We start from the raw sequence: 15,458 nt of genomic DNA, 5'->3' as shown, positions 1-15,458 counted from the left end.
CCATACCTAAGGGGTGGTGAGTGGTGACTCGCAAGTCACAACCGCGCAAAAGAAGAAGTATGGGCCTTTGGTCCCATGAGTGACTCTCTCTAATTCACGATAATAAATGAAAATGAAATCTTTTGAACCCAAAAAAGGTGAAGGAGGCAGGTGGGGGACCCCAGGGAGAGGCCCTATCCAAGGTCCTTTTAGCATGGGCTGCTCCCTCACCCCCACACCATTCCTCTGAGCCTAAACCCCAATCACCCACCTAACCCAACACTGCCGACAACAACAAGCCCTACCAAAGAATTGAATCATTCCAAACACACCCCTATGGGTCATTCCCCCCACCTCCACAGGTGTCTTTCAGATACATGTGCCCTCCTAGGAAACAACTTATGCTTCACCACCTAATATTTTTGCCACTCTTATACTGCTTACACATGCATCCGTTGATCATGGCCGCACATCGACTTGCCTAGCTAGTCCCTATGAACATTCATATATATGTTTTGTTTTTTTTTTAATATATTGCATTAATTGCTCAATGACCAAGGTCATGCAGTAATATTTTCTGCTTTCTTTGTTTCAGCCTCTCATTTTTACTTATTCATTTAAGTGAAAGGGAGTTAAAGATTTTGTAATACTTTGCTTTGCAAATTGTAAAAATGAAAGGGTTGACAAGGTTTGGAAACCATCATATCTTAAAATAATTAAATGAGCATTGCTCTCTATTCCACTGAATTGATAAGAGCAGTTGAAATCCCTTTTCTACCACCTCTCCAACCAGAGAAAATTGAACATTTTGCCTCAGAAATGAAATAAAAACATCCCCTTCATCCCTCTCTGGCCCAATTCCAAACCAACATTAGTATCTCTGTATTGTTATAATATCTAAACTTTGTTGTTAGAACCACATGCATATTTTAGTTACAGATAAAATCGACTTGATCCAAAACAATATACAAAGCAAAAAGTTGTGTCGTGGTTGTAATTTTCACCTCGAAACATCCAGAAAAATATCTGCCAAATAAAACGAAATCCCCTCACGTCTCCAAATCCTAGTTGCCACCTCAGCCTCTTGCATGTTTGCCACCTAAGCTAATCAGATCCCTAATATCTTGTTTCTTGAGCATGGATTTCGGACCCGAAATCCCGTTGTTATATTAGGTTAACCACGTAGGGTACATGCATGATTATAGTAGCCTAAATATTCAGCTCAACATAGGAAAAAAAACCAAGAAAGGAAAATATCACAATCCATTAATTTTGACCTGAAAAATCCAAAAGTGGATCACATCCCATCACCTCAAAAAACTTACAAAAAGTCAAAAGGAAGAGACTCAAACAAAGTTAAAACAATACTGAATTTAAAAGACAATCAAGAGCATGAAACAATAATCAGATAAGCAAATATGAACCGAATCACATATATATACTTTGGAGAGAGATTATATATATATATATATATATATGTACGGCTGTTTCATGACTGTATTTACACTTGCAATTCTCCTTGCACTTTCGTCATCCTCATCTTCATCCTCTATCTACATCAACAACTCATTGACCCACCCAAGATCAGGATCAGGATCAGTTGCCACGCCGTTTTCATTGAGATTCTCATAACCTCCAATTTCTTTGGTTGCACCAAAATATTCTCCAGACTCAGAAGGGCTTGGCCTGGAAGGAGATAGAACAAACTGTTGCTGATCTTCCCCGTTGAAGGAAGCATCAAGCCAGGATATGTTTGCGTTCAGGTTGTTTACACCAGCCACAGGTGAAGAGACTTCACAGAAATTCATGGTCTCCAAAGAACTCATCAGCTCGTTAAACGCATCCTTGTAACTCATCATTTCAGTTCCAAACTTACTCAAACGATCACCGTATCTGGAAACTGGTGAAAACCCATTTAAAGATGCTCGCTGCTTGACAGGCGACAAAGGCGGTGACAAAGATGGTGATCTTGATAAATGAGACAAACCTAACAGAGTACTCGTAGGAGAAGAGGTAACAGAGTGACAAAACAAGCAGCAATGGTCATTCTTGTTCATTGGGGAAGAGCTGCAAGAACCTGAATTCTTGTACTTTGGAGATCCATCGGGCAACAGACGAAGCTCACGAGATGAGTGAGCGAAAAAACAAATCTTGCGCTTGCAATTTTTGCCATCCTTGCAAGCTTCGGTTCTGTAGCGGGTAGGGTGTAGCCAGCACTCGAATACCCCATGAGCGAAGTCACAGTCATCCCCACGAGGGCAACCACCACCACGGCGGAAGTCAGAGCAGACGGTGGAGGAGTAACGGAAGCGGCGGGGGTCACGGCGGCGGGCTTTCTCGTTAGGATGAGCAAAGGGACAATCAGTCCAATCGTGGCTCCTGCTCCTGGTGCACCTTCTTACCTTGAATTCATACATGCGGAAATGGTCAGTAGCATAGCGATCAGCGTCATTGCCTTCATCTTCAGCGTTATTCCTGTTGGAAGGGAGATATTGCTGAAGGCTGGCTTCGAAGGGAATTTGCATGGTGGCGTTTTCTTGGAAGTGATTGTGAGAAAGGAGGAGTTTCCTTGGAGGAATCTCAATGTCTTTGAAAGGTAACTGCGGGTGAGAAGGCTGGAACTTGTGTTGCTCAGCGCAAGCGGTGCTCATCTTTTCTTGATCTGGGGGAATGTTCTAATAGTGTGGATGTTTATTGACGGGGGAGGGCATGAAGGAAGTGTTGAGTGATAAGGGAACAAAAGGGCTTGGGAGGGGACTAAGATATATAGGGGCGGATTAAAGAGGAGGGGGGGGGGGGGGGGGTGGGGTGGAGGGGAGTGACAAGGATGGAGGTAAAGGTATGGGTCAGGAGATGCGTGGCTGCATAGCATTAGGGATCAGCATGCAAAAAGGCGTATGTGGCAGCTTCACAATGCACAGCACGCAAGATCTTGCTATGTGCTCGCTTAGTATTGAGAAATCTGAGAGGGCTTTGGATTTCACGTTTTTTGGGGGTTTTGATGAGCTGACATGATCGTGATGGTTTTGGAATTTTGGGATCGAAGAGCCTAACAAGTGGCATTAATTGAATTACCTTGAAATTTAACCCCTTACTGCCTTTTTGTTATCTACACTTGTCATTGATGGACCATGTGTCTTGCCTTGTAGTCGTGCAACCATGAGGTGGAGAATTTATGGTTAGTTTGGTACAGATCTCAAGTTTAGCTTTCCAGAGATAAATATCCCTTAAAACCCCTTTTTTATATTCAGCGAAAAAGAGCAAGCGCACAGGCATTGAAGTTTGAGACCGAGGCTTTACTTTTTATTGCTGGGTGGTGATGTAAATCGATCTAGAGCCCAGAAAGTCCTGCGTTTTGGACTCAAATATTCTCCTTCTCAATCAAAACAAAGAGGCATAATAGAAAGCTTTATGGCAGCGCAAAAGGCCTCTTATATTCCTCTGAAAAGAAAGATACTCGGATACATTTAACCCGTCAAAGACATGTTCTATTTCCTTGTATGCTTTTAACTTGAAGATATGGTGAACATTACAATATTTAATTGGGCATTTCTCCTATTATAGACCAGGAGTTTCTCGGACCAGAAATCTGGTCACCGGTTTTGAAGCTAAGACAAGGGCCAGGCCCAAATCTGGCAATTAGACCAGCCGTGCCATAGTCTACAATTCTCAGGATGTCTGTCATTTAACTGTCTCTTTTGCTATTCCAGGGTCCAGGCAAGAAGCAGCTCCACAGATTGCCCAGAGAAGGATAATTTTTGCTACTTGATAATTGCATAAAAAGTGACGAGATAAGATGAATTTTGGACATGGACGCCATCACATAATTGTCAGCATCCTTAACAAAACTCTGACGGGTCTGTTAAGCGTTCAGAAAGTATAGATTTGCCTAAATTTAACCTAAGCTGATACTGCTGAGTAAATGTCAAGTGCCCAACACATCTGAGAATTTTCAGTACTCCCTGCCTCTGCCTGATAGAATTTTAGCTATTATGTATATAGACTATATATAAGAGACTAGGAATACATGTATACAAATACCACAAGTCCTATATCTTTTATTTTGTTTTGGTAGATATGGGGTCTTTTGTAGGGAAGGCTTGAGTAGCAAATCCAGTTAACTAAATAACTCTTTGAAAGTGAAGTGTTCGACTTATCAGCCTTATCCTTGGATCGTCCAAACAGCTCTCAAGCTCTTAATAGCTAAATCAACCAACGGGGACCTTGAAGAAAGGTGTAGCATTGAACCATGCACCTATTATATAAGGCTTCCACGGAATTTGCACAAACCCATTTGAAAAACGTTGCCAAAGTAAAATAGATTATACAATGCCTTCAGAATTATCTCATATTTTATCCATATCCTACAATTTTGATAAGTCTTGAACAGCAGTTCAAGAAAAGTGATCAAATTCAGTGCATGGATGATCCTATTTCCCCACAGCATTGAAATCAGGGCAGCATCCCACTATGAGAATCATTAAGAAATCAAAATGAAATTCAGGCAATTTAAGTAATCATTTCTAAAATCTTCGGTTAATTTTACATGCAACAGTTTTGTAGCAGACTTAAACAATCACCAAGGCTATATAGAGGGCAAAAAACTTTGCATGGTATACACATATTCAGCTATTAATTTTCTCCATTTAATTGGGGAGAAGTATGGTACTTATCCAAAGAAATCTCAATGGAACCTTACAACAATGCAAGAGATGTCATCTTTGCTCTTCTTAGAAACTGCTGCCTCTATCAAGAGCTTTGCTGCTGATTGAGCATCCTTTATGTTTTTGATAGTGTCCACTGCTTCTTGGTTTGACATTACCTGCCGAGATATTGGATAAAGATGAGAAATTTAGAAACTCAATTACATTAAAACTTGAATAAGACAAATTAAGAGTTGAAAATAAAGAACAAGCAGTTAAGTAACTCTGATTCCCTTATAGGGAAACTAGAATTGAAAAGCAGATAACCTTCCATATCCCATCACTGGCCAGAATAATGAACTCTACATCATCACCAATCGGCACCGCTGTCACGTCAGGTTCTGAGCTAAGGTGTAACTTCAAACTCTTATCACCAAATGCCCTTGCTACAGCCAGCTGCCCATCAACACGTGGAACATCCCCTGTGAGCATCAGATAATACATGTTATTTCCAATTTCCAGATACCGGACAAGCCAGTTGGAGTTCATATAGCATATAATACGTTTAACAACACCTGATAGTTGATATATTACTTTAATTAAAATTTCCCATTTTGCAATAATAAAAGCAATGTTTAAGCAGGATAGATTATCCCCAAGTCCAATTAGTAGTTACATTCTGTAGTTTTCTTTGTTACGTGTCTAACAAAACATGCACCAGAAACTTCAAGCCATCAAAATTAACTTTCTTTCGCATGTGAAAGTGGAAACGCTATTATACAGTTCTAGCTACCTGGAAGGTTAGATACAAAACCGCCACGGCTCTCAATCATTCTCTTCTCCTTGCTTGGCTCATGATCAACTGATAGTTGTTCTGCCACACCATTCTTGCATATAACTGCCCGAGAATCTCCAACATTTGCTACTACCAGTTTCTGACCGTTGATAAGTATTGCTGTCACAGCTGTTGACCCTCCTCTTCCTAGAAGCCTTGCTTTATCCAATATTTCAGCATCCGTTGAGTGATAAGCTCTTCTTATTGCATCCTCCATTTCGGTCCAAAAGTCATGCTGCTTATGATTAAGAAACACACATTAAATAGGGGATCCTGTGGATTTAAATAGCTAGAAAATTGCAGAAAGAAGTAATAAATCTAAGGGCTGCAAAAGAATCATATGTTGGGCATCAAACTAATGTCTACCTCTTTCAAGATGTTATCAAACAGATGCACTTGCAAGTACTTTGCAACATCATGGCCCAAATGTCCATCAAAGATTGCAAATAAACCTAACTCACTATCATCTTTTTTCTTAAATTCAGAAACTACGTAATCTTCCATGTCATGATTTGATTTTCCCTTCATGCAATGAAAACCGTGCGTAATATGCTTTGACATTTTGCTTTTCCCTTTCCCTGTGTCAGCCCCAGATGAAAATAGCCCAGCCTTCAACTGAAAAGAACACAACCCAGTTAAACCACATAAAAAACTTTTACCTGAACACAGTTCTTTAAAAGGAAACTTCAGGCTAGGAATTCCACTCACAATGATCTGTTACAGATTTTACCATGCATTAATCTAAACCAAGACAAAGATGAGACGTCCGGTCAAGATTTAACTATGCTTGGAGACTTGACACGTCAAGATTTGATTTCAAGTAAGTCAAGCTTTCATTGCAAGTGCCAATTTATTTCACCATATCTTCAGCTCTTAATTTTGTATGTAATTTAATTTGAACAAAAAATATATTCTATTCTTCTACAATATGACTGTGCTCTAGTGCCATAAATTCCATGAATCCAAAATGGTCTCTTAGAAACTAAGCAAGGAATCATCTGGATTGATAAGCCTTCTTTCACAGAAGACATAATGCAACAATAAGACAATATTGTAAAATCAAAAAATAAAAACAAAAAGTTCAGATTCACTACTATGTATTTATGACTAATATCAGTCTGGTTGATTCAGGACCAAAATAAACTAATCAGCAAATTTATGGTACAATCTTACTGTTGTCACGCTAGATATTTTTGGTTTACACATGAAAGGAAAACTCTGTACCTTGTTCACAACATAGATTAAGCAATAAATTATTTGCGAGCAGCATGGACATTTCCATCCAGAGAAGCATAATGGGAGAACAAGATTGCAGGTAATAATTAAAGTAGATCCCACTTTCAAGAAACAAAAACAAATGTCTCCCCTTGGATATGGAGGAACATAAAGAAGCTCAAGAAAAAGTGCTAGATTGAGTTTCAGATGCCATTAACTAATTTGCATGACAGATGTAACAAAAAGATACTAGTCTTGTGGCTGAGCACGAGACAAAGGAAGGTTAAATGTTTTATCCAATCCAAGTGTCACTAGGAACTGAAAATGGCTGGACTTGGATCCTGGATCATTTGATTGGCCTAGGATTACACACACACACGTGTCATATGCATATATGAGCATTTCACAAAAGCCAACAATAGATTTCTCTCAGGCAGCAGTTTCCTTCATAACAGAAAGAGCAGCAGTGAAAAGGTTTTCACATAAGATGGCAAATGTCTTCCATGCCAAGGGCAATATTGAGGGTTCCACCAATGATGGTTCCATCACAGTTATTGGAGATTTATTACTCTCATTAGCTTGTTTTGATTCACTACCATCTTGATAAACAGACAATATACTCAAGCTACAGCATCCTACGACTTGCAACAACTTTGATGATATGGTCCAAACAAAAATGAACAATCCTCCTTAGAATGCCAAATTTACTTAATCCCTTTACTTTCAATCTACAATTATAATGAAATTGAGCATTTCCCATGTCAAGAAGAAACTTTCGCACTATTACTTATCAATACACAACATTTTTAGACACCAATCTCGTTTTCAATCCAAAAACAGCTCATACAGTTTTTTTTTTTTCCTAAGTTTGCTTAGGATTTAATTTAAAAAAAAATATTTAATGTAAGAACAATCCTTTGAAATTGAGCATAACCCAATTCAGCTATTGCCCCAACTTATCCCAAAAAAAAAAAAACCCATTAAGATTACAATCTTGAACTCATTAGTCAATAAAGAACAACTACTGCAACACCAAAAAGGATACTCTGCTTTGATGCATTAACTCTTACACCAAATGCAGGATAAAAAGCAAAAACACAGCAACAAGTCAAAGGAAACGAAACCCATTTAAAAAACCATTACATCAAAGATTAAGGGAAAAAAGCTATAATTTTCAAGTTTCCACTGACCTTCATTTTGTGAAGAATCTCTTTTCCATGCATGGTGTTGCTGTTTTATTTCACCGCACTACAGCACCAAAAAATTTTTTTTTTTTTTACACTGAAATTTCAAATAAAAAAAACTAGAAAAAAACAGAAGATCAGGAATTGATTCAGAAAAAGAAAAGCTTCAGAGAGAGAGAAAAAAAAAAAAAAAGCAGTTATATAAAGAGGGAGGGAGGAGAGTTGACCGGTGAATAAGTGACCTACGTGTGAGTTTAGCATTTCGGCCCCCGCGTGTTTTGAAATGAACGCGTTCTTGCCGACGACTTTTCTTGACATATTTAATTTCTACTTTTTAATATTAAATTGATTTTTCTTTTCTCTGCTTTCTTATTCTCGGCTACCTCGCTGTCTGCCCCGTCATTGTTGGGCTTTAGTTTCCGTAGAAAAATGTAAATATATATTCTAGCTGGTAGCTGGATCTCAATTCTCTTTTCTTGAAACGTTTTCAGGTTTTATTGGAAAGCTTTCGTGTTTGAGAGGGTCTAGTCAAACTTGGTCAGTTTGGGGCAAGTGGTTTGCCCCTCTATTTATACTTCTCCTTTCATCATCTTTTTTCTTTTCTTTATTGTTTAGAAAACATATCCCTTTCCTTTTCCCATCCCAAATTAATTGAGGAAGGTCTTTCAGTTTGGTGCCTTTGTTTTCTGAAATTTATTGTTAGGGATAAATGTCACGTTTTCAAACTTTCGACTCTAAAAAAATATATAAAGTTTTTGTTTACAAATTAAAAATTTGTTTTTCTCTTTTTAATATAAAATTCGAGACATTTTGTTGTATAAACCCTTTCACTTCTTATCGAAAATTTTATATTAACGAAAGTTAAGTAAATTTTGATATCACTTGTCATAAGTTCACACTTTAAATCTTAAAAAAACTTTTATTTATAAATTCAAAACTTATTCCATTTCTTTTCAAAGTGAAACACATGATATAAGCATTAGTTTTTTTTTTTTTTATGTTTGCATTAAGTATTTTGAATTGCACGCAAAAGTATTGAAAAAAAATAGCACAATATTCAATTACGTCAAAGTTTAATGTCACTTGAGTTCGCAGGGAGTGATTGAAAAGTTGGAAATTTTGAATTTGAGTTGCAAAATTTTTATTAAGGTAGGAACAAAGAGTTAGTTCTATTTAAGAAAAGGTCAGTGAAATGGAGGGAATAAGGAAGAAAGGGTTTGCTACTTGGACATAAAATTAAAACAAAAGGAGACGTAAGGCAGGCCCAGGCAGCCTGTACATGCACGGGGAATGAAAATCATCACTTTGGAATGATACAATTCAGACGCAGCGATCGTGCTTTGAGATCATGCCACAACAAATGGACTAGTGATGTCATTTTCAACTAAATGATATGCCCACAGATACGTCCAATCCAACAAAACACAGTTGATCCTACATATACATATGCATGCATGCTTTTATTGCTTTTCTGGTTTTGATATAGTATAATACTATTATAATTATTGAGTTTACTGTGAATATGAAGACTAGGGTTAATGTTTTATTTTGCAAAGAGCATGGTACTAGTTCCTTTTTCTTTTTAATATAAATTTAGTTGATGTGGATGTCTCTCCAAAGTCCAGACTATGACGCAGACATTTAATATAGTTTTAATGTGCATATACAAGGATTCTTTCATCTGAACCATATATAGACTAGTTCGTTTACTGATTAAGCTGGGATTTTCTCCTTGTGGCTAGCAGTTTCTTGCAAGCAATCAAAGATTAGCTTGTTTTTGTACCAAAAAAAGATTGTTTTTCTTGTTTGTAATCATTTGGAGTAGGTCATAAAGCAATACCAATCCATTTTCTTTTGGGAAACAAGTTTATATTGAAGCAGCCAAGGGCAAGCATCAATGGCTCAGGCAAAATTGCTCCTCTGGAAAGAATTCAAGAAAGCTCAATTTTGGGAAAAATTTTTCACGTGAAGGTTTCAACTTTCAATTGCACATTTCCTGATTTGGTGTCCAAGCTGGACTGTGGGTTGGAATATTAGGTACCGTCAAAACTTAAAACTTCCATATCCAATATCGCGCACATGGAAAAGTAAAGATTGCTGGTTCTAGTCAAACAGATCATGCAGCAATTTTTTCATCTTAAAAAGGTTTTGAAACATCAATAATTGATTACTTCCTGATGGATGGCAAATACATATGGTTTACATTCTGGTGAGCAGATATAACAGATCATAGAAATCTTAGCTTTGTTAATTGAAGCAGAGCACCTTAACCAATGGAAATTTTGCGGAGCCACAATGGCTCGAGACCCTGTTTGCTACAATTTGTGGATATATCAGTAATAAAGAAGCATGAACTGCCTTCTCACGTGGCTAGCATGGTCATTTGCTAATCTAACTTAGCTTGACGACTGTGCAAATGCCTAATTATGCAACATGAACAATCCATTTAAAGTTGAACCTGGTTATTCCATAAATCAATGTCTTGCTACCTTGTTTAAAAAATTTTTCCCAAAGTTGTCAGTTGAATATTAAAAGCAACAAGGTTCAACAACATGGAATTAAACATGGAGAGCCAAAATGCATACCTCTGATTAAATTTGGAGTCTATAATAGTATGTTCTATGTAAAATACCATTTCAGAAGCAAGAAATGGGGATTGAATTGAGAGAATTTGTATTAATCTCGATTATGCACAATCTAATTACAAGAAATGCTTCTATATCAGATAAGCAAATCATCCCCTGATTAGCTGCAAGATCTAGATTAATATATATGAAAGCCCCGCCTCTTTCCCACTTTCCTTCTTTCATTGCTATTGGGCCGAACTGAATTGGTCTAATGATAGGCCGCTTTCGTCTCAAAGTTCTTAAATATTTTAATTAATTGATGAGAAATGCTAGTCTAAGTAGTCTTTTTTATTCCCTCACGCCAAACAGAATCAAACTTTAACATAAAAGGATGATACAAAGATGAAGAAAACATGACTTCTGAGCGTAGGGTTTTGATTCCTTGACGTTGGCCTTGTGCAATACTTGTATAACATCAGGTTGAATTTGCTCGTAGAAAAATTGAAGCAAAATGAGAGACTAAAGTAAGGCACCATGCTCAACCTAATTACTGTATTACTGTATTTGTAACTGAGTAAGGTACCATGCTCAACCTAACAGACGCATATTGTTTTCGGACAGAGCTGACTCATTCTTAATTATAAGCACTAATTAATGACATCTCCCTTCTCAATCGAGGTCTTCTTCATTGCATAAATCTTCTCAACATCAAACCCTGCAGAATGACAGCAACTCTTTCAATTGTGATTACTTAAAGAGACAGAGAGTTAGCAAAGGAAAGGAGGGTAAGTGAGGTGGCCGTTGTTACCTGGAACAATTCATGCTAATAGAAATTGGGAAGCTTAAGTGAATATGACAGTCTTCAGGAAGAGACTGGACGCGAGAAGCAATGAATGGGACGTTCGTTACATAAGCCATGTCTTCAATGCACTGACATATGTTTTCAGGACCCTCCTTTTCCTTTGTCATTTTATTGAGTTCTTCAAGGCCACTGCAACAATCTTTAGCTGGTTTAGGTGAAAATCCGCCTACATAATTTATGCATGGAAAGAAGTAATTTGCTCCTTTTGAGCAGTTGTTGGACTCTCCGGTAACAGCTGATCCAAAAATCAGAACAAAAAATGTTATACACGCAAGAAGACGAGGCATTGCTAGTTCAAACGTTAAGAATCAAGGGATGTTCTATTGAGCAGATCGGATTATACAGTAAGGGTTACGAAACTTAAGCTCTGTTTATTCATGTCAGATTCTCACTGTACCTTACCTTACAGCACATTATTTACTAGCTGGTTTAGTGATTGGCTTATAAGTAGTTTGTAACAGGTAAATGTCATGCTCCATGAAGTACTGATAATCGTCGGGACTTCCTTGAAAAACTGTCGTTTGTGCTGAATTGGAGAATTTTATAAAATTCATCAGATTTACCAAGATGTTCCTAGGCATGATGCACAAAATTCAGTAAAGATGACTTCTAGGCTTGAAAGTGTAAGATAATATGTTATATGGCCGAAGCAGAGCATAATAACCGGTGCCACAATCCTTACCTTTATAGAGAAAGTCTGAATTGCACTCTTAACTACCGATCATACTGCCTCCAGCCTTGATTTTTTATTTTTTTTAAGTTGGAAAAATCTCTCAAGGCCAACTACCTGTTAAAGTTGAAGAATTTGAATACTCTGTCTTGTATTTTATTGACAAGGCATACAGTATTTAAATACAATTTGTGATGGTAATACAAAGGAAAGAAATATTTACAATGAATGGCTGCCTAAAGTGAAGGCATTAGTTATGACGTAGACTAAGAAATTAGGAGTTAATTGTAATCAAGTTGTCAATGGTTATTGTCTGCAATTAGGGAGAATAAAATCTCAAGTCAAACCTTCTTCATTACTCTCCCTCAAGTTGGAGCATGCAAATTTGTAATGCCCAACTTGGCCAACAGATCATGAAAGCAATTTCGTCCAAGAGCTTTGGTGAAATGTCAACCAACTGAAAACGTGTTGAAATTAGCCTTGGAATAAGAATCTTTGATTGAATGTGCTGTTCGATAAAGTGACAATCTATTTCAATATGTTTAATGCATTCATGAAAGACCAGATTTGCTGCAATATGAATTGCAACCTAATTATCACAAAAGAGTGGGACTGGTATTGGATAAGAAATGCACAGATCAGCCAATAACCTAAGAAGCCATACAATCTCACTTGCCGTAGCAGCCATGGCTCTATCTTATGCTTTTGAGAATGATCGAGAGACTATTGATTGTTTCTTAGATCTCTACGAAATGGGTAACGAACCAAGAAAAATGATTTACTTAGTAGTTGATTTTCGTGTTGTTGGACAACCTACCCAGTCTACATCACAATAGGCTCGAAATGTCAATTGATTATGACTAGGAAATAACAAGCCTTGACCTAGTGCTCCTTTCAGGTATCATAATACTAATATCAGGGTGGGTAATGGTAAGGTATAACAATCTGCCTATTAATCTCCTATATTGCCCTGGATCTAAACAAAGCCATCCTACATCAGGATCTAACTGGATCTGTTGGTCCATGGTTGATGCTGTGGGTTTGCAACCAGAAAGTTCGTTGTTCGCTAATATGTCAAGCACATATTTCCATTGATTTAAGACAACATCATATGGTGATCATGCTACCTCAATTCTCAAAAAATATTTTAACTTGCCCAAGTCTTTGATGCAAAATTCATGATCCAAGTGGATTTTTAATTGAGAGATTTTGAGTGCGTCATTCCCTATCACTATGATGTCATCAACATATATTAACACTGCAACAAATGATTCTTTAGCAAAACTTATAAACAAAGAATGATCAACATGAGATTGTGTGAAGCCAATAGCCAGTAAAGAATTAGTGAACTTTTGATGCCAATTTTGTGATGCTTGACAAAGTCTATAGAGAGACTTGAGATTACATACTCGTTGCTCCCTTTTTCGGGCAAAACCCTGAGGTATCTTCATATAGACTTCTATTTCCAATTTTCCATGTAAAAATGCATTGTTGACATCCAACTAATGCAACACCCAATCACGTACTAAAGCAATTGCTAGAAGACAACGAACAGTGACTAATTTTGCAACCGAGGCGAAAGTCTCATGAAAGTCTACCTCTTTGATCTGAGTATATCCTTTGGCCACTAACCATGCTTTATAACGCTTCACTAATCCATTTGGATTGTATGCAATTTTGTACACCCATTTACAATGTATGGCTCACTTTCCTGGAGGTAGAGATGTAAGAATCCAAGTGTTGTTCGCCTTTAATGCTGATATTTCTTTCTTCGTAGCATCACGCCAATGTTGCAATTTGATTGCCTAGAAAAATGATTTAAGCTTATCGACAGCAGAGATGGCTGCTAATAACACACTGTGAGCTCTAGAAAATTTAGAATAAGAGATATTGTGTGATATAGGATACACTTTTAAGTTGGCCTAAAAAGGTGTAGAGTGCAAAAACCTTTTTATAGCTTCATCAAAACAGATGTTCCAACTTCGAGAAGCTTGCTTAAGTCCATAAATGGACTTTTGAAGCTTGCACACTTTATCAACATTAGCATTGGATGTAAAACCCTCAGGTTGTGTCATGTACACTTCTTGTTGCAAGTTTCCATAAAGGAATGTAGTTTTTACATCCATTTGTCATATGTCATAATCATGGTATGCATAAATTACTAGCAAAATCCCAATGGATTTAAGCACCGCAACTAGTGAAAAGGTTTCTTCAAAGTCAATTCCTTGTCTTTGTTTGTAATCTTTTGTTACCAGTTTAGCTTTAAAGGTTTGCACTTTACCATCTACATCAATCTTTCTCTTAAAACCCACTTGCACCCAATGAGTTTTATCCTTTCAGGTAGATCCACTAAAGTCCACACTTGGTTGGTATCCATGGCATCCATTTTAGATTTCATGGCTTCTAGCCATTTCTCAAAATCGATGTCCAACATCACCTCCTCATAAGTTGTAGGCTTATCATTTATGGGCAATGCGTCCCTTTTCCAATAGAAATCCATATCTCTCTAGAGCTTGACATATCCTACTAAACCTTCTGAGTGGTTATACCTCTTGAGATTGTGGTTGTACGTCAGACGTCACAATCTCAAGCTCAAGTTCCAACGGAATGTCCATTTGTGGGTCTCGAACTTCTTCGAGTACAACTTTACTCCCACTAGCCCTTTCAATTAAGAACTCTTTCTCAAGGAAAGTAGCATGCAATGAGACAAATACCTTTTGTGCAGTGGGATTATAAAAGTAATATCCGTGTGTTTTTTTAAGATATCCTACAAATTTACATGTATCTGATCTTGCTCGTAACTTATTAAACATTATTGTTTCATATAAGCAGTACATCCCCAAATCCTGACATAAAACAAGTTGGGCATTTTCCCACTCCACATCTCATACGGTGTCTTATCAACTGATTTGGTAAGAACCTAGTTCAGTATGTGAGTAGCAGTTTCTAGGGCATATCTCTAAAAAGATATAGAAAGATTTAAACAACTCATCATGGATCGAATCATGTCCAACAATGTTTGATTCCTTCTTTCAAACACACCATTCTATTATGGAGCCTTTTGAGGAGTCCATTATGCAAAAATCCCATTCTCTTTTAGATAATCTTAAAACTCTTGGCTAAAATATTCTTCTCCTCCATTAAATCTAAGAGTGAGAATACTCTTCCCAATTTGTTTCTCAATCTCTGCTCTGTATTCTTTGAACTTGTCAAAGGATTCAGATTTATATTTCATCAAATATACATAACCATAGCGAGAATGGTCATTTGTGAAGGTGATGAAGTAAGAGTATCTTCCTTTAGCACTAGTATTCATAGGTGTAGACACCTAAAAAATAAATAAAAAATTTAATTTTCGCCCACGTCTGGCGGACGGGTTCCCGAACCCGCACATTACGACAATAGGACTACATACATTTGAACGTACAAGTCCTAGTAACACTCCAACTCGTTCACCCTTCTTGGTGAAAGGCTACTTGGTCATCTTACTCAGGAGATAACAC

General features: G+C 37.4%; 3 protein-coding genes across 3 annotated transcripts; all 3 read right to left on the bottom strand.

The window, feature by feature from the left end:
- Positions 1 to 1,117: 1,117 nt before the first annotated feature.
- LOC18608745 (zinc finger CCCH domain-containing protein 2) lies at positions 1,118 to 2,715 on the bottom strand. The gene has a single exon (XM_018115096.2). The coding sequence runs from the start codon at positions 2,628 to 2,630 to the stop codon at positions 1,533 to 1,535; it is 1,098 nt and encodes a 365-aa protein (XP_017970585.2). The 5' UTR covers positions 2,631 to 2,715; the 3' UTR covers positions 1,118 to 1,532.
- Positions 2,716 to 4,478: 1,763 nt separating this feature from the next.
- LOC18608744 (putative protein phosphatase 2C 58) lies at positions 4,479 to 8,034 on the bottom strand. The gene is made up of 5 exons (XM_018116560.2): positions 7,863 to 8,034; positions 5,824 to 6,072; positions 5,416 to 5,692; positions 4,950 to 5,104; positions 4,479 to 4,801 (listed from the first exon to the last, which is right to left on the bottom strand). The coding sequence occupies exons 1-5, from the start codon at positions 7,893 to 7,895 to the stop codon at positions 4,664 to 4,666; spliced, it is 852 nt and encodes a 283-aa protein (XP_017972049.1). The 5' UTR covers positions 7,896 to 8,034; the 3' UTR covers positions 4,479 to 4,663.
- A 3,193-nt stretch (positions 8,035 to 11,227) lies between these two features.
- LOC18608743 (Bifunctional inhibitor/lipid-transfer protein/seed storage 2S albumin superfamily protein) lies at positions 11,228 to 11,572 on the bottom strand. The gene has a single exon (XM_018114893.2). It carries the CDS (start codon positions 11,570 to 11,572, stop codon positions 11,228 to 11,230), a length of 345 nt encoding a protein of 114 aa, XP_017970382.2.
- Between the last annotated feature and the right edge of the window lie 3,886 nt (positions 11,573 to 15,458).

Source organism: Theobroma cacao, chromosome 2 (genome assembly GCF_053813885.1).
Source record: "Theobroma cacao isolate CCN51 chromosome 2, ASM5381388v1, whole genome shotgun sequence".
NCBI lineage: Eukaryota > Viridiplantae > Streptophyta > Magnoliopsida > Malvales > Malvaceae > Theobroma > Theobroma cacao.
The sequence above is the reverse complement of the archived record's forward strand: the minus strand, read 5'-3'. Positions and strand labels throughout refer to the sequence as shown.

Excerpts from the sequence above, each read along its gene's own strand:
- LOC18608743 (XM_018114893.2), bottom strand. The coding sequence starts at position 11,572 with ATGCCTCGTCTTCTTGCGTGTATAACATTTTTTGTTCTGATTTTTGGA.
- LOC18608745 (XM_018115096.2), bottom strand. The coding sequence starts at position 2,630 with ATGAGCACCGCTTGCGCTGAGCAACACAAGTTCCAGCCTTCTCACCCG.
- LOC18608744 (XM_018116560.2), bottom strand. The coding sequence starts at position 7,895 with ATGCATGGAAAAGAGATTCTTCACAAAATGAAG. Across the intron at positions 6,073-7,862 it reads AGATTCTTCACAAAATGAAG|TTGAAGGCTGGGCTATTTTC; the intron begins GTCAGTGGAAAC and ends TGTTCTTTTCAG. Across the intron at positions 4,802-4,949 it reads CCAGTGATGGGATATGGAAG|GTAATGTCAAACCAAGAAGC; the intron begins GTTATCTGCTTT and ends ATATCTCGGCAG.